Source organism: Carassius auratus, chromosome 48 (genome assembly GCF_003368295.1).
Source record: "Carassius auratus strain Wakin chromosome 48, ASM336829v1, whole genome shotgun sequence".
NCBI classification, from domain to species: domain Eukaryota; kingdom Metazoa; phylum Chordata; class Actinopteri; order Cypriniformes; family Cyprinidae; genus Carassius; species Carassius auratus.
In genome coordinates this window covers 3,424,232-3,443,226 of record NC_039290.1, presented here as the reverse complement: position 1 = coordinate 3,443,226, position 18,995 = coordinate 3,424,232, and the positions used below count along the sequence as shown (strand labels likewise).

The following is an 18,995-nucleotide window of genomic DNA, read 5'->3' as shown; positions in this document are numbered from 1 at the left end:
GCCCTGTTTTATCCATATTTCTACTAGGCGGCGCTCTTCACTTTTTTGTTGTCCGATGCCACGCCACAGCGGATCGTATGCGACCTGCAGTATTACGTCACAGCTGCCTTGCCCACCTTAGTTTTTCCAGCGTTCTCATTGGCAACACATCGCATGACTCACAAAATACTTCATTTTTATTGGCCAGAAGGGCCGTCATTCACGATGTTGACAGGGCAGTTGACGTAATCATTTCAGTAAATCAAGGCATTCATCCATATCCTAAGCCTGCGAGGGGAACGGTTCAACGACACCAGCATCAGCCTAACTAAATATATCAGAAACGCAAGCATCTTGCGCGGTGCTGGAGAATGAGACGCAGCTATAATGGGTGTATATAACAAAAAAGGAACTATCAGAAACTTAACCGTTAATCTTTTTTGATTTTTGCTGCTGGTTGTAGACGTCATTGGAGAATTGGCATCGTGCAGGATTTCTATGCGGTTCTAGTCGTCTCTACTTGTGGATATATAGCAGTAAGTGCCGTCTTTTTTAAATTTTGATTGTATTATTTGTACATTTGAGTTTGAGCATACATCGCCCGAGTCGGGTTTGGGAATGCTAATGGATGTTTACCGAAATGTTTTGATTCTTATTGCAGTTGACCTTAAACTTAATTGTGGTATTATACACTTAATTGTATTATCTTTTATTGATAATTGAAAACAAATTATCAAAATGACAAAACCATATGCGAGTTATGCAAAGAAAGTCACCGAGTTCATAGAAAGACGTCCGAGTTAGTGATGGGAAGTTCGGCACATTTCCAAGAATCGGTTCTTTTGAACAGCTCCGGCTCAGGCCGAATCAGTACTTTGTAAACTCGATTGTCGTTCTCGGCTGATTATGGATCAGTGGAAAAAAACAATTCTGGGTTGTTCCAGTCAGTGCGTGATTTCTGACTCCAGCTCCAGACCCGTCCGGACCGATTTTACTCGTGACAGAGTCGTTCATACCGGTTGGAGAACCGGTTCCCAGCAGAGATTCAAAAGAACGATTTGTTCTCAAATCGGACATCGTTACATGAGATCAATAAAGGAGGCGACATCATACGATTATACTGTAACACTTGTTTTTGTTTTAGATTAATTAAACGTTTTGATTAATTTGATCTATGTAGCAGACCATTATGATAGTGCAGCTATGACAACGCCGAATATGTTGTAAATATAATTTACCTTATTATACACTGAAGCAGATAAACGTTTTTTTGTTATGTTGTTTCATTGTTTTAGTGTACTTAGCTTATATAAAAATAGATGGAAGAGTAAGTGTTCTTTACCTCCCTGAAGTAGACATACTTATGTTTTCTCCGGCAGATTGCATTTCATGGGCGTATGCCTTTAATTAAATGAACCACTGACGTTACAAGGGCAAGGATTAAAATATCATCTTTTTTGGTGTCATGTTATTGTATAGCGGACTATTCAATGTTCTGTCATACTCAAGAGACTGGAACTTCAAAAAGAATTGCTGCATTGTCAGATTCGTTATAACCCAGAGCCGGTCGATTAAACCAATGCATAATAACAGATGTCACGCCCATAAGTGATACTTGCATTTCTACATGAACAAACAGGCCTAATGTGTCAAATGCATGCGTTGTGATATGTCATAAGAGTCGGGTGTCATTTAGACAGAACAGATGTGTTTACTAGTGTAGTGAGCGTGTGAATAGGCCCAGCCCTGCTGCTGCAGGCGAACGGCAGCCATGTTTATGAGTCCGTGAAGGAACCATCTAATATTCCTGATCATCTGTAACTGTGTGTTGGATATTTACCTGCATATTATGCTATTGCTCTTGACCACTGGACATTTGATATGGTAAATGGGCTATTGACATATAACAGACAAGGACATTTTCATATTAAATATTAAGATTGGTTAAATATTTACATATAGGGAAAGTGTATATTTTGCTCCCGTCACATTTCTTTCTATCTTTCTTTGAAATTTCAATTGTTTTTTTTGTTTTGTTTTTTTACTAGTTAAACATTCTGTAATACCACTTTAAATGGTCCTTTGTTGGAAATATTTTTTTATAGTATGGATATTCAATATTGTTATTTTGCTAAAAACCATTTTGCTGAATATGCTTGAAATGTCATGTCACCTGCCCAAATATATTAACTCTTCTGATGTGACTGATACATAATTTTGGGTTATACAAACGTTTAGTTTTATGTTATTGTGGGGGACAAACATATAATGCAATGCAATACAATGATAATTGTCAGATGTACACATAAATGTTCTTCAAAAGCCTGTTAATCTTGAAAAATTTATATTTAAAAGTTATCCTTAAGTCTACTTCATAAAAAGATTTTGCAGGAGAAAGACATGCATACCACAACCTAAAGGTGGGCATTTTTGTAGAGTTTTATTATTAGAATTGTACTTGCTAAAAAAAAAAAGAAATTTCAATCAGAGGGCAGAAGGCATGTAGAAAATTGTCAACTGGTTCTCCGCAAGGTATTGACCATTTTGATAATTTAGAGGCCCTAGACATCCATATATTGAATAAGATGTAGTAGCCATGGAATATATGTAGTAGGGGAAGTCGTGGCCTAGTGGTTGATTAGAGAGTTTGACACCTAACCCTAGGGTTGTTGGTTCGAATCCCGGACCAGCAATACCACAAGTTAGGGGCCCTTGAGCAAGGCACTGAACCCCCAACTGCTCCCCGGGTGCTGCAGCATAAATGGCTGCCCACTGCTCTGGGTGTGTGTTCACAGTGTGCTGTAATTCAAGAAAATGCCCAATAACCTCTAGCATCATTGCATAAATGGAACACTTTGTATATATCTGGATAACTTCTGTCAAATGTGTTATTGTACCTTTAGCCTAATAGTTTGGGGCACTGGAAAAGAAAAACATTCTGTTTCTTTTTGCAGGAGAACATTCTGTGGGATTGAATCACAGCAGCTTCAACCATGTCTGGCGCCTCAGTGAAAGTGGCTGTCAGAGTTCGGCCCTTCAACTCAAGAGAGACCAGCAAAGAATCAAAATGCATTATACAGATGCAAGGGAACTCCACCAGTAAGTATATACTTGTCTCTTTGGCTCTCATACTTTGTTTGATTTATAAGCTTTTCATATTTGGTCACTTATCTTCAGACAAGGTTTATTTTATGCTTTTGGCTTTAGCGTATGAGATGTTCAGAGGGAGATGGCATTGATGATTGATAATGCAACAGTAGTGACCAAAAAGAAAGAGTAGAAATGGTATTGATACTCTGTTTGAAACTTTGAGTATAATTTTTTTAACTTGAAGAGTTTTACACACCTTTATCATAAAGGTGTGTTTATTTTTAATGTTTATTTTTCAATTTAAATGAACTGGTTCATAAGAGTCGTTTGGTTGCTGCTGTACAGTAAACACCGGATTTGAGGAATGAATTAAAATCAGAATAAAATGAAGATGATATGCCAAAAAAATCAGTATTTTACCCAGTTGTAACTTTCTGACTCTACAAATCTCGTGAAGGATGATCTATTGCACATTCCTTTCAAATCTTATTTTACCGACAGGTTTAATACTCTGGTATGTTGTTATGTTTTAGTTGGATTCTGGGCAGTCAGAAACCAATTCACAAATGCTGCTAGGTTCCAGAGCATTAACACATTCATCTTTTAAATAGTGGTGTTATCTCATTCTGAATGGTTAGGATTCGAGAGACGCTTTTGTAACACCAAACACATTTTCTTCATTTACATACTCATTATTTACCAATAGCTGGCCTTAACCCCATGGTAAACAAAAGGGGCTGTAGGGCGTACAAGGTCACCTGAGAGAAAGCCTGAGCGTACAGGGAGTTTCACAGGAAGTAGAGCTCAGACTGCAGTCACACAGCTCTCTAGAGCACATGCGCAGACTGCGTACTGAAACCGGAGCGTGAGGTTGGCATATGGCCCTCCCCCTTCATTAGGACACTACTGCAGACAGTATGCTGGGAATGTTGTCTTATTACAGTGCAGGACTGTCAAGGATGCTCGTGACAAATACACACAGCGAGAAGCAGAATGACATTAATGTTTGCTCTCAGAAGGGTTTCGTTTGCTCTGGGACGTGCTAACCAAGGTGATGGCCACCGCTTAGACTGCATGTTTAAAATGAATGTTTGTCTGGCCTGTATGTTTTTCTTGTACCATGATGTGTACCTATTAAAGATGCTCTCTCCATTCAGGCTGAAGCAGATATAAAGTAATTAAAGAGGTCATATGATGCTGCTAAAAAGAACATTATTTGGTGTAATGAAATGTTTATGCGAAGGTTCGCATTATTTTCCACATACTGTACATTATTGTTTCTTCTGTATGCCCGCCTTCTGAAACGCGTCGTTTTTTAATCGATCTGTTTGAAAAGTGCGGTGTGCTCTGATTGGCCAGCTATCCAGCGCGTTGTGATTGGCCGAATACCTCAAGCGTGTGACGGAAATGTTACGCCCCTTAACATATTGTGATGCCCTGTCCAGCCGCAGTGACAAGACATAAACTTAAAACAAATTGCTGAGGTCACTAATGATGTTAGATAATATTAATCACTTTCATCACTAGTTTACGTTTAACAAACCTACGTTTGATTAGTTCCATTTAAATGGTTTTACTTGCCCACTATACCTTGTGAATAAAATCTTTTTTTTTTTTTTTCGTTCTGAATGGAATCAAATAGATTTATAGCCATTTCTCAGCACTTTATGTGATGTATAATGACTGTTTCTAGAAAAGTATCTGGATGTTTACTTGAGTGGAGTGAAGTTGAATCCTGTCAATCATTTCTGTTGTTTTTAAGAGAATAGATATTAAGCATTGGGTCGTATGGAGATTAAACCTGTAAAACCCTTTCTCTCTCAGATCTCTCTTGAGAGATTTTGCAGTGTGAGTCTTTGCCTCTTGCCTCATCCACAATGCACTGAATCTATTGCTATTGTGACCTTTCCTTTTATGAAGGAAAACTGTTGAGGGAATGGAAACTCATCTCTCTTTCCATCTTTAGCAGTGGTGTCTTGAGCAAATATCAGCGAGGATTATTGAGTGGGGAGAATTTGAAACCTCTCTGATGGTAGACAGATTCATTAAAGGGATAAGATACCCCCAATGTTGTTTGGTTCCCAATGTTCCTTAAAATATCCTCTTTTGTGTTCCAAAGAAGAAAGTCATAAAGGTGTGAGCAAATGATGACAGAATTAAAATTTTTAGATGGAGGATGCCATAATTATAACATAAACCGTGTGTCAGTGTACCATGCTTGTCCAGTGTGCATATTGTCTTTTTAAAAGTGCAGTCACATTATCATTGATTAGTGAATTGTTATTGGCCAAATCAACAATATCAAGTAATATCAATAGGAATCCACACAATTGGGAATTTGAGTGTGAAAGATCTCCCCATGCCGAACTTGGAACTGGTTCAAATTGGTTGATTCACCCTGTTGACCAACAGAAAACTCCAAGATTTGAAAGTGAGTTTGTGAGTTGTGCTCCATTTTACTACACCATTTCACATGCAAAATTGCACCGAAATGTGACCGCAGCTTACCAGTGGTTTTAAGTGTGGCTCTTCTAGTCATTTAAAGGCCTATAGTGTGTTACTGTTTTGAGTTAGTAGTCTGTACAGTTTTGAAAATTAGACTTTACAAAATCATGCAATATTAAACATTTTGGGGTTGAATTTGCGCCAAAATGAACTCTATTGTGATATTGTTAATGTGATATAAAACGATTGTATATACGATTAGTTCATACAATCCACCCCTTATCATCAGTATTAGATTTTTACAAGTAAGTAACATCTCACATCATTTGACAGAGCAGCTCATCCATCTTGTTGAAGAGAGGTGTGCTGATGCTTTTTTAAGCTTGGGATTTCCCCGGCTGATGATAAAATTAGCAGATAAATCCTATAGACCAGCACTAAAATGGGGGCTAGGCTAAATCTAGACACTAGAATATCATAGAGGCTGGAGGATGGAATAATTTGACTGATGAGTAACTGATCATAATGCCCTAACAACCACATAGAAGACTTTAGCAACAGCATAGCAACAGTTCTAACAGCATATGGAATTGGAGTTGGTATGTAAAATGGGCTCTCTGTAGCTAATGTTACTCTGACCTCTTATTTTAGACTGTTTCAGCTCTGCTGTGCACGTAGATGGAGTCATCCTGACAACAGACCCTTGGGGACCGCCTGCACAGACACGGAAGGGGAAGAGTTAGAAGAGCTTTGCACACTGAAATCGAGAGACAGAAGAGCTTTTATTGATTGATTGAGAGAGGGAGAGAGGTGATAAGAAATCATAGATTGCTGTGGTTCTTCTGACACTGGGAAGGTCATCTTGCTATTGGGCTTTAAGTGCAGACAGAAACGATTGACCTGAATACAGATGTAATCCTGTGAGCGTGCCTGAGGTCACCACACTCCTCTCTTAATCCCAGTGACCCTTACAGTTGCATGGGCTTCCACTCAAAATGTCACTTTTTCCCATGCAGATTATAGCTACACTGGTCACTTAATTCAGTATCTGTTTTTTCAGTATGTAGAAATTTAGTGATTCTAATCAAATTTTCAATTTACTTGAAAATCTACTTTTATTTTATTTGAAGATGTTCAAATCAAAAATATTCATTGATATTCTTTCCAGACGTTTCAGATTTCTTCTGGCATTTATTTTTTTTACTGTCATCTTTGTATCATAAGAAACCTTGGTTAGTGAACTTGATTTATGTTTGGATTTACTATTTGGATTTATATAATCTAAGTACTGTAAAGTGATGCTAATGATTGTGGAATTATGTAAGGTAGGCCTGTCAGCACTGATATTTCCAGTTTGGTGTAATAGTGTAGTGAACTCTCCAAATGTACTTGGAAATGTGAAGAATGTGCAAAGTGTCATAGTCACATGAACGTATAAAAAGGCTTCAACGTGCATTGTGAATGCATAGCATTTGGGTTTCTATTTTTATTAGAGTCCAGCTGATATATAGTTTTGCCGATATTAATGGCCGATATATCGGTATCGGCGAATATGCAGCTGATATTATTGTTATTTTTTGTACAGAACATATAATGCAGATAAAATGCTTGCAATGGTATAATTACGTAGTTTTTCCAGTATTTGGTCATTGTGTGCTACCAGTGTCTTGGATGAAATGCTTTAAACCTTAGGTTTAAAGCTAAAATGTTTATATTGGAATAATGTAAAATGTTGTTAGCCATTACAATCAGACCTTTTTAAAATGAAAGTGAAAGTAAAAGATGGAACTGTATTTTTGCAGGATATTATAATATTCATACTAATACTGCTTACAACTACTAATAACAATAAATATTATTGTTTGGTCTCTATAATTCTATATTATTATTATTATATAGATTTGCTGGAGTGTAGTTGTAAATATTTTATTCCTGTTAATCCAGCTGTCATTTCATGATCGTGACTGCTCTAATTTAGTTTTTTTTTTTTTGTAATGATTAAGTTGTTTCATCCAGGAATGTGGCTTCAGGTTTCCTTCTCCTTGTAATTTGGTAGTTCTGCTTTTTCCGTACTGTCTCATTTCTGCCCTTCTTGTCAGCTGTTTCCCATTTAGCTTCCGTTTTTGCTACTGCTCAAAGTGTGATGCTTGCAAGAGAGAAAGGGTTAGATGTAGAACAGCTGTTGCGAACCAACAACAGGACACCTCAGTCTTTTACCAGCCGTCAAGTAGCTGGCTGATGTCTTGTTACATTTGTCTCCTTGGTCACTCACCGTCTGTAACTCTTAAACTCTGGCTGTATGTCAAAACATAGTGAGGTGTCTTGCTGTCTGCTTTTTATCAGGGCTTCTCTTTGTATACAAATAATTAAAAATGAACATCTGAAAAAAAAGACAAAGAAGACAGTTAATCTGCATAAATTGATGATAATTCTACTGATGTTCCATGATCTGATAGTAATATATGTCCCACCACATCTTCAGTAGTGGCTCTGAGAAGCAAATGTTTGTGATTTACTGCAGGCCAAAAGTAAAACCTCATTAATAGCATAAGTTGGGTCTCTCTGACCAGCTGTAGATGCTTACAGGCTCATAAACACTTCAAGAAGACCACAGCAGCATGTGGATATATGAAATGTGAGTGACGAGAGTCTGAAGTGGCCTCACATTCGTAACCGTCATCACAGATTTGTTGTTTCTCCTGACTCCTGATACTAGAAATACTCTTGTATTTCCAAAGTACATTGTCTTATAGGGCTGCAACAAACTTTGAGAACAAATAACACATTTTGATAATCGATTAAACCAGCATTTTTTTAAGAATGAGTAATCAATAATTATTTCTAGGGGTGTGCCGGTTTCAGAATTGGTGATGACTGTTATGACGTGAGTCAAATGTGACGGTTCATAACATAACCGTCGGGACGGGGGGGTGTTAGTGGATCTACCGTAGAGTCAATTGGTTGTTCTTGGAGATAGCGGGTTAACTCCGTGTCAGCGGTAAAGGGGCAGAGATTTCAGACCTCAAAGCTGCAAAAAAAAGCCATTGTCTGTTCTAGAAACGATGCAGCAAAGATATGTAATGCTAATGTATGAGGCATAGGCCTACGCTGAGTTTAATTTACGATGAGATGCGCTTTAGTTCACAGTGCAGTGCAAGTGAACTCGTCACGGTTATCATTGTCTGCTATATTTGCTTTTTATTTATTAAAATACATGCAATTGGTTGATGAAACATTTATTAAAATTAAGATAAAATTTGTACAAAATGAAATTCGTTTTTAAGAAAGGTTTTCTACAAAGCAAAATTTAACGAAGTGGTAAATATCATGTCTGACGATTTACAAAACTTCATTAAGTGGTAAAAACCATGTCTCCCGATATATTGCGCATCTTATGATCCTATCTAAAAAATTAAAATAATTTTTGATAAAAAATGTTTGTAAAAATATTTTAATGACACGGTTTTGGCGGTTATAGAGTTCTAATGACGGTGTTCAACTATAACCGCCGGTCTCACGGTTATATACTAACCGTCACACCCCTAATTATATCACAGATTAATCAGTAATCAGTAGATTTTAGCAAAACCTTATTATTAATTGATTTCACAAATCTTATGGATGAATTTCTATGTAAATGCAGTTATCTTGTCATCCAGGGGATAATCTATTTATACTGAGGAGGACATTTTCTTGTACAGGGAAGCCAGCTGTTTTTTTTTGTGCCAGTCTGATCTGTAATTACCCATATAGTAGGTCTGGGCTGATCTCCTGCTGGAGTGGAGCAGGGATGAGATGAGCCGGGGGGTGGGTGAGGGATCCCAGCCTCAGTCACATGCACCAGAGCGTGAGAGAGCATTACAGCCTTCCTTGTGCTCGCAACAGTGGGATTTTTCTCATGCTATAAAGATATGGATGCATAGACAACTGCAAAGAGGAAGAAATTAGGACCCAAAAGCAGTTCTCCATCCACATCACATGGCTGAGAGTTTGCTGCTCAATATTTAATAAAAAAAATGATAAACTATTTTAAAAAACAATTAAAAATAAAATGCTTACCAAAAAAGATAAAAATATTTTATTTGTTTATTTGCATGCCATGTGACCATTTACCATGAACATGCATATGTGTTATAAATGCGCACAAAGTGCTGGTTTCTGTCTTAGAACCACCGTGAACTGGGAACTGAATGTGAGCTTGACAGCACTGACAGAGCTTTGTAGTCCAGGCACGGCTAGTCATGGCCGCTACTTTTATTCATTCTGTATTATTCATGGCAATGAAAAGCAGAATTTAGAAGAAAAAGATTGAGTCTGTCCTGGGCGCCAGTCATTTGGCATGGTGTACCTGTGATCTGGACAGCTAACCTAGAGTATACACAAACACATGAGCATGTAGATAAAGATATGGGCTCAATTAATCACTTCCGCAGTTCATTAGAAGTTGGAATTGTGTTATTAGTCATCTAGCATTAGGAATTCATGTTCTGAAATTCAGCAGTCGAAGAATGTGTATCATGGTCTTACTTGTAGCTTAGTTATTGCATTGATTTTCAATAAATCTTCTCTAAATAATACCGACAATCATTTAAATGAATAAAAAAAGTAATAATATTGTATTTATTTTTTATAGAAATGTATTAATAGGATAATTTTTCCATTATTTCGTATTCTTATATAACTACTGTTGGGCCATTCAAGAATGTGAGGTCATGCCATTTATAATATTAGTCATTTATTTTTGATTCGACTAAGTCTGCAAGGTTTGTGAAATTAAGTGTCCATTAGTCATTCAAAGATTTGTTTAAATTATATGAATGCGTATTTGCTGAATGCCGACGGCAAGCAAGAAAATATTCTTATATTTGACTTTCTATTACTAATAATATCAAAGCAATCGTTATAATACTTTTTGTATACATTTTAATTCCTTTATTTCACAGTTCCATCTGATTATTAGATATATTAATTAATAAGGTACTCTCAAATAGGGCTGGGCGGTAAATCGAGTTTGTACAATACATCGATGTATTTTTCTAGAAATTATACAGTATGAGGCAATACAGTTTATATTGATATACAGTAGTTTGACATGAGCGTATCTAAAAAATATAGTGGAGGACACAGACTGAGCTGCTGCAGAGAAGTGCAACATCCAGTTTGTTCTAAACATGTGACTAGCTTTATATTAAGGGCTTTAAAAACTTGTAAGATATAGTATAGTTTATAGTTTTGTAACGTATAGTTTAAAGTGGCTCGTCCCATCAGATGATGGAGATGCTACTCGTGCTGTTAATGTGATAATGTGATTGATATGTGCTGTTTTCCTTAATGCATTACTTACATTTCACTGGTACACTCTCCATCTGCAAATGTTAGAATGTCATGGAAATATTTTCCATTTTGCTGTATGAAATGTATAAGCCCTCTGCTTTGCAATTCTCTGCTAAGCTTCACAGACTTCATTTAGCACGAGCGCCACTCTTCTAAACTCTCAAAGTCAGCAGTCTTTATTCATTGGCCTATGCTTAACTGGTGATCTGTAAAATTAGTTCAGCTTCCTGGACTTTCCCCTTTCCATTGGCATGAATAGTGATTTATTCTAACAGGTCTGCTGGTCCTGACTGAAACCATAGAGGTGTCATACACTCACTTAGACTCTTACTCACTGACATAATATGCTGCTCTGAACCTGATGCTGTTTTCTCTTGTGTACAGTATGTTTGTGTATGCTTGCAAGCACATATTGTCACACTTTATATACAGTGCTGACATGAACTCGGCTGTGCTTCAAGAATTCAGAATAAGATCAGTTTGAAAATCACATAAATAGTTCACAGTCCACATATGTAAGAGTGTGTGTGCGTGTGTGTGTGTGTACATAGCACTTGTCCCATGCTGTTTTGCAGAGTGTAATGTGATGGTCTAAGGTCTAAGATCAGAAACCTGCCCATTCCTTCCTTTGGTTGAGTAGCTGTCAGTATGTGAGGGAGCACCTGCCATCTGGTGCTACAGAAATAGACCGGGCACTCCGGACATCATCTTTGCTGCTGAAAAGAGCTACACTTTTCTAATGATTTTCTCCAGTGCTGGATGATGATAATCATTCAGTTTTCATCTGTGCACCTTTTTCTTGTCCGCATTGATCACATTTAATATTGTGAAATAATACTACAATTTAAAATAGCTTCCATCGGTTTTAATAAATGTTAATTCTATAGTAGTTTATTTCTGCGAAGACTGCTGTATTTTCAGTCTTCAGTGTCACATGATCCTTTATGACGTGCTGATTTGGTACTCAAGACTCATTTCTTTTGCATTAATCATCAATATGGAAAACAGTTGTGCTGCTTAGTATTTTTGTGGAAACTATTATACTTTTTTTTTTTCAGGACTATTTAATGAACAAAGGTTATCATCTTTAAAAAAATAAAATTGGCTAGCAATTTAAGTCTTTACTGTCACTTTTGATCAAATGAATGGATCATAGCTGAATACAAGTAATCTCATGTATCATGAAATATAATTTTTTAAGTTTTTTTATTATTAGATTGTGTATAACAAATTATTAAATCTGGCATCTTTGCAAAAGCATTGTTATTGTTTTTAATGAAATAGTTAATGTAGTATTTTTTTAATTTTTTAATTTATTTAATATTTATGTTCATTTATAAATGTTCTAATTACAACATTATAAATTATTACTAATTATACTTCTTGTAGCATGGTGTATATACAGTAATCCAGCTCTAAGCATACTTCCTCTTTCTTTCCTCTACCTAAAAAGAAAAGAAAATGTGTATTTTAAGTAGGGATGCATCGATCCGATACTCGGGATCGGTATCGGCTCCGATACTGGCATTTTATGTGGATCGGGTATCGGTCAGATGAGACAGATCCAAATCCGATATTGTGCGTATACTATTGTCATTGTTGAGCCCCACAAAAGGCACAAAAACATTATAAAGCACCAACATGTTTTCGTACACATATTTCAGGTTTTCTGAAGCTGTTCCATAGTTCAGTGTGAGGTACAGATTAAAATTGAAGTCATTAAATTCAGTTCACATAAACTCTTCTTTCCACTGCGCTGTCTGTCATCCTTCATTCAGCAAACTGCATGTCACGTTTGGTTACTACAGTCAAAACGAAGCTCTTTATTGGCGCCTTTAGTATTAGGCCTACAATACTTTTCTGCGCAATCAAAGATTATTAATAGTCTTTCTTGTTCTATCTTATCTGTCACATGTTACTGCCATTATTACTACTATACATTTAAAAGAAACGTCTTTTATATTTCTATATAAATAATTGAACATGAACGTATTTTACAAAAATACAGAGAGCAATGTGTACATTTTACCAGATTTTAGACTTATTCACGTTAATTTGTAAATAAAATTTTACTAGATTTTATCAAATTGTGCACCCGTGATTCTTCTAGAATCTAGAGTATCTTTTGCTGCTGCTAACCTAGTTTATAATAGTATTTTTGTCATAGATTATGATTATATATTTTTTCATTTCATTTTCATTCAAATAAAGTTTTTATATGTAGTAGATTGTGTATAACACACAAAAAAGTTATGATCAGGTCCACACAGAGAAGTATAGAAATTGTACATTGATTAAAAAAAAATAAAAACTGCGCTTGTATCGGATTTGATCAGTATCGGCAGATACTCAAAATCTTCGGTATCGGATCGGTTCTGAAAAAATGGTATCATTGCATCCATTTTCAATGTCATAGGTCTCTGAAGATGGCCATAGGCCTTTATACAGTCATAACATGTGACCTCATGTTTTAATACGGCCTGGCTTTTTCTGGTTGTGGTGCTTGAGCTCAGTATTGTTCATCAGCCTTCCTGTTTTCATTGTTTAACCAAGTGACATGAAAACTGCATGTACAGCATGCTAAGACTTCTCAAATGCAGTAACTGAGCCCAATACTGCTTAGAAATGAGGAGATGAGCTTATTGCACATTACAGGCTCTCTTTGAATCCTCCAGGGCCTTTGCTCAAAACTGTTCTCAGATTGCACCGTCTGATGGTTGACACATATTATTGTTGTGATATCATTCAGTTGGACGCTGTTCATGAGGAACTTGCAGTGCTATGAGGAAGTCCCCCTCTTTTTTTTTTTTTGTTTAACCACAACATCTGTGTCCAAGTTGATTTTTCATTGCTCAGTGAAATATTGCATTGATATGCTAATACTTTGTCCCAAACGTTAAGCCTCAGCCCACAGATCTCTTTGTTGGCATGTAGGTAAATGTATTATTGTGTTCCTCACCTTTGAAATGTCTAAAGAGGAGTATCAGACTGCTCAAGGGTTTTTCTGGGCACAGCCCGTGTGGTTGAATATGCTGTACAGTCTGAGCAGTTGCTGGTTTCAGGATGATGATTGATTGTGGTTGCTTTCGATCTTCAGCACCTGTGAGAAGAATGTGGAGCCTTCCATTTGCTCTCTGCTGCCTCTACAGGCAGATGGGTGTGCAGCTCATAGATCATTCCAGATAGGGAACACTCTGTCCTCTTTAAGCTCTCCTCTTTAGGATACAGCAGTGCAGATGCGTGTCTGCACTCATGCCCATGCAGATGCCTTTCTGGATGTAAATCTTAGCAGGTGGAAATTAATTTAGCTATCTCAGTATTGGTCTTCGTTTATTAGAAATATATAAATTGTACAGAAACTGCTCTATAAACACAGGGAGAAGTGTTTTCTTTTATTTGTAAATGTTTTGTTGTTTTATAAAAAAAAAAAAACAAATATATATATATATATATATATATATATATATATATATATATATATATATAATATATAAATATATATATATATATATATATATATTATTGTTTTTAGTTTTTTTCTTTGTTTTGTTGTAAGTTTTATATTTCACAAATTTATTATAGATTTTTTTTTGTCTTTGTATTTATTAAAATGTTTTACATTTTAGTGTTGTGTTGTGTTTTTTGTTTTTGTTCAACATAAATTGGCTAATTGTAAAAACCTGCATTGCGTTTCAAATGAAACAGTTATTCAATAGTACAGAAACTCTTCTGAAACAGGGCTGAACTGAATATTTTCTGCAGGCTGCTAAAAATGTACTTTCCCTACTGGGATGCATCTTGTTGTCATATGGTACTCCTGAGGATATATTTCAACAGTTGAATGCCTGTTTTTTTCTTGTTTGTAGTATAATTCTGACTTTTTAAAACCACTGCAGGGCTGTTAACTGTGGATATTGATTTGCTTGTGGATTAAAGAGCAAAGTCTCATGGGGTTCGAAGCTAGAGACACATATTCCACCACATTAGGCCAGGCATGCACGCTATTCTCAGGTCATCTCACACTATCTGAAATAAGCCCAGGTTTATCCTCACATCTGAAAGTTGATACACTTTGAGCAGCCAGATGGGGTTTTCATTCTTTCCTCTAAGCTTTTCCTGTGCACACGCAGGTCAGGTGGTGCAGTCTGGGAGCTCATTTAAAATCCCTCCTGCTTGAGTTTCCTACAGTGATGAAAGCCATTAGTCTTTGTGCATCAGTACCCTGGCATTCTAGCGGGAAAACCACCATGTGCGTTTTTGTGTTTTTGCTGTGCCAACTTTATCCACCCTTGAGCTGGTTTGTCAATTGAAAGTAAGAATTAGCATAATTGTTTCTGTCTGGAATATCCTGCCGAACCAGTGTTGTGTTTGTGCGTTCAAGTGAGTTAAACATCCAGTCAGACTTTGTTTTTGGCAGTCACATGGCTTTAAGTTGGCCTCAGCTGGAGGTTCGGGGATTGGGGTCAGGACTTTGTCTGGGAGGAGTGGATAGCATGTTTAGTTTTGCATTTGCCTAATGAGCGGCTCTCCATTGGCTGATGGGTTGTGGTCTGCTCAAGTGTTTTGTCCAAACATAATTGGATGGATTGAGAGGTTGTTTTGAGTTTATTCACTCATTTCAACCACCTCTGTACCAATTCGCCTCATATTAGCTTCAAACTGTCATTCACAGCTTTGAGGATGTTGGCATGACTAGACTATCTTTGGCCAGCTGATGTTGTTTATTTTCAGATATGTACATAAAACGGGTTGTTAAGGCTATTTTTTGAGTGTGTATAGTACTCAGTATTTCCCATGGACTTGAAATTTCTTTTAATCTTACTGAATATATGTCATTTGATATTTATTTCTTTATTTTACACTCCTTTGTGGCACAGCTCCTATAGTATTAGGTTTCGCATGCATAAAGAATACTTGCATACTATGCAGAGAATGTTACAGTGTTTTACTTTCCTTTATGCTTGGTGCACTGTTGATGTATATCGAATCTTCACAGGCCTGACGTCTGGCCTAATGTCTAATTTACAAATCCTAATGCTTCCATTTGGAGTCTCCTCCATGTTCAGCCAGATTTAAGGGATTTGAAACCACGAATATGTGAATTTTTAACAGTCTAATGGTATTAGAATTGTCACATAATATGGTTTTGTATTTCAAGCCTGAAAATGAAAACAAGGCACATGTCTTTGAGGAAGCAGTACGAAATTAAATTAAACAACACTGATGATGGTGCTTATTTCTGTACCCCACTGTTCAGGGTGGCGGTTGTCATGGGAACAGACGTAACTTTTTCTATGGCTTGCGTAAGCAGTGCTGATGTAGGAGACATTAGCTTCTTTCACACATACAGACTTTACTGGTATATTAACGTAAAGAGTTCATTTGTGAACAGGACCTTTTCAAAAATAACGGTAAATTTGTTATAGCAAATTTGTTATATCTGTCTTTGAAGTTGAATATTCACATTCAGTGAATAACATTTTGATGCAGATGACACATTTACTTTCAATTGAAAATAGCAGAATGAAACCTGTCTGCATCAGAAGACATAGTACAAGCTCTAGAATGATACATAAACAGACATGAGTGACCCACACATGTGCCAGGCTTGCCGTTTGTCCACCCGTCTTTTAACCCCCGTGTTGATCTTCCCTTCTCATCAGTGTTCTGATATGAATAGTGAACACCGTGCATGATGGGAGAGGCATTTATAGTCCCTCTATGCCTTTACTGCAGTCATTCTTCCATTCTTTCCTGGAACTAATGTAAATCCCTTTGTGTTTTACTCACTGCTCCAGTTCCCATTTGGCTTTAGCTCAGAGGAATAATCGCTCTTTATTTAGCCTCTGTTTCTCTTGAATGACATTGGCCGGTCCTCCGTCACATTGACCATGTGAGGATGCAGGACTTGAGGAAAGGATCTGCTTGCACCAACCTGGGAACGTATTCGTTGTCTTCCAAACAGACATGCAACTAATAAGCTTTCTGAGAGAGAGGCTTTCTCCATGAAAACACTTAAGATACAATCTGTGGATGGTCCTGCAGATTTGTCCTACCCTTTTAACTAGTAAAGCTAGATTGTATAGCATACAGTAAAATTAAAAGCTTAATAAGATCTTTTTTTGTTAGCCTTTTGATATTAAATATCTCAATATTTGTGTATATCCTTTGAAATGGCTTGTACTAGCTTTGATGTTAAACGCTACAATCCTCAAAAAAAAAAAAAAGAGAAAATTCAAAGTTTAAGGCAAGAAAATTTGGCTGAAGTCAAGTTCAAAATAATCAAGTTCACACAATTGTTCTGTAAAAATTGAACTCCGGGAAGAATGATTTTTAATCAAATGAAACGTTGAATCAGAATTTTGAACCTATTTTTGTAAAAAGTTTAAAGTGATTCACATAAATAATTTAACTCACCAACTCTATTGCAATTTATGCTAGGGATGCACCGAAATTTCGGCCACCGAAAATTTTCGGCCGAAAATGGCCTTTTCGGTTTTCGGCCGATAGACTTTTATCACCGAAACAACACGGCCGAAATGTTGTGATGACGCAAACAGAAACCGCGACCTGCACGTGCACCAGCATAGCGCAGACCACGAGCTCCACGCGACATTCACTTAACACCAGTGAGAACATTCTCTCTCTTCGTATTCCTTTATTCGCAGCACTAAAGCGTCTCCTAACAAAGAGATTGAGACGGACCAAGAAGTAAAAACAAAGAAAAGTACTTATAGAGTCTGTTAGCACACGTCTCACTGAGATCTTTTCGGATCCTCTGCACTTCATCGCGAATGTGCTTGATCCGCGTTATAAAGACCATTACTTGGATGCGGAAATAAGGCAGGGCGCACGAGAAATGATCCAGGCCGCGCTGGATGCGGAGAACCCGCGTGGAGACGGAGAAGCGCCAAGCGCAGGAGACAGATCAGAGCGCAGAAAAGACTGGTCTCTGCACCAGATGAGGGGCATGCACCATCGTTGTCTGATATGTTCAGTGGAATTCTGCAAGAAAGTGCCTCAAATAATAATAATAGGTTGGCTATTTTGTTCTTATACACACACACAAACATATATACATACATAATATCAGATTGTAGCCATATTTATGCTAGATTTTCTGCCAGATTTCTGCTTTAATTTGATAGAAATGTTTATTTATGCCCTGGCCCTATTTAAATACACTCTCTCAAATATTTCTCAAATGTCAGAAAGATGACAAGCTCAACTGCTCAACAGCTAGATGGTTATCAGTCTGAAGTCCCCATCCCCAGAAGTGATAACAGTCTTGGCTACTGGAGAAGTAATACACTTTCTAGTCCTACAGAGAACAATTTCAAATGCACTTCACCTAAATGCACTTTGTTTTTATGAGAGAACTGTTCATTTTAAACCTTTCTGCAGGCCAGTAGGCCTGTACATTATTATTAAATATACACGAGTGGGATAAATTTTTAGTTTGAATTTTATTTTACACTGAGCATTGTTGCAATGTGCTTAAATATTTACATCATTTGTAATTATGTATTTTTATGTTGTTGTTTTTTTAAAATAAGTTATGTAATTGTAATTATCTTTGAAACTTTAATATTAATTTCTGCAATTGCAATGTCTTAATTTTAGTAAAGTTAGTACACGGTCATAGCAATAAATGCAATGGTACTAATAATTGGCATAATTTATTTCGGTGTTTCGGTTTCGGTTTTCGGCCTTGGTTTTCTCTTTTTCGGTTTTCGGTTTCGGCCAAGAATTTTCATTTCGGTGCATCCCTAATTTATGCTATATATGTTTAAATCAGACTCTTATATCTGTTACACTAATGAGACGAGCCCAATGTCCAAATATGTCTGCCAGACTTTTAAAAGACAAAATCTCCATTTGCATTGAACTTTCAGAGCTACAACTATGCAGATATTGTTTATGTTCAAACAGCAACATTACACACTAACATTAAAAAAGTGAAATCACAATTAACCACCTCTTTATGTTATCTCACCAGCATTCAAATAGTCCATTTCGAATATTCCTTATATACTTCCTAGTCTCATATTCGAGTGGTTCAGTACCCAGCCATCCCCTCTCATTTCCACTGAATAATAGATGAATACTGTGAGATTTGCCAGTTTCCCAGAGGTGCTGCTGGGGGA

General features: G+C 36.8%; 1 protein-coding gene across 11 annotated transcripts in view; it reads left to right on the top strand.

Moving 5' to 3' along the window:
• Positions 1–226: 226 nt before the first annotated feature.
• Positions 227–18,995, top strand: part of LOC113065537 (kinesin-like protein KIF1B) — a 63,493-nt gene continuing 44,724 nt past the window's right edge. For 8 of the 11 annotated variants that reach the window (XM_026236856.1, XM_026236854.1, XM_026236851.1 and 5 more), the window contains exons 1-2: positions 230–515; positions 2,934–3,078. In XM_026236856.1, the coding sequence (XP_026092641.1) occupies positions 2,973–3,078 (106 nt within the window). In that variant the 5' untranslated portion in view covers positions 230–515; positions 2,934–2,972. Of the gene's footprint in view, positions 516–2,933; positions 3,079–18,995 lie in introns of all 11 variants that reach the window. The other 3 variants (XM_026236857.1, XM_026236859.1, XM_026236860.1) reach the window with 2 other exon arrangements.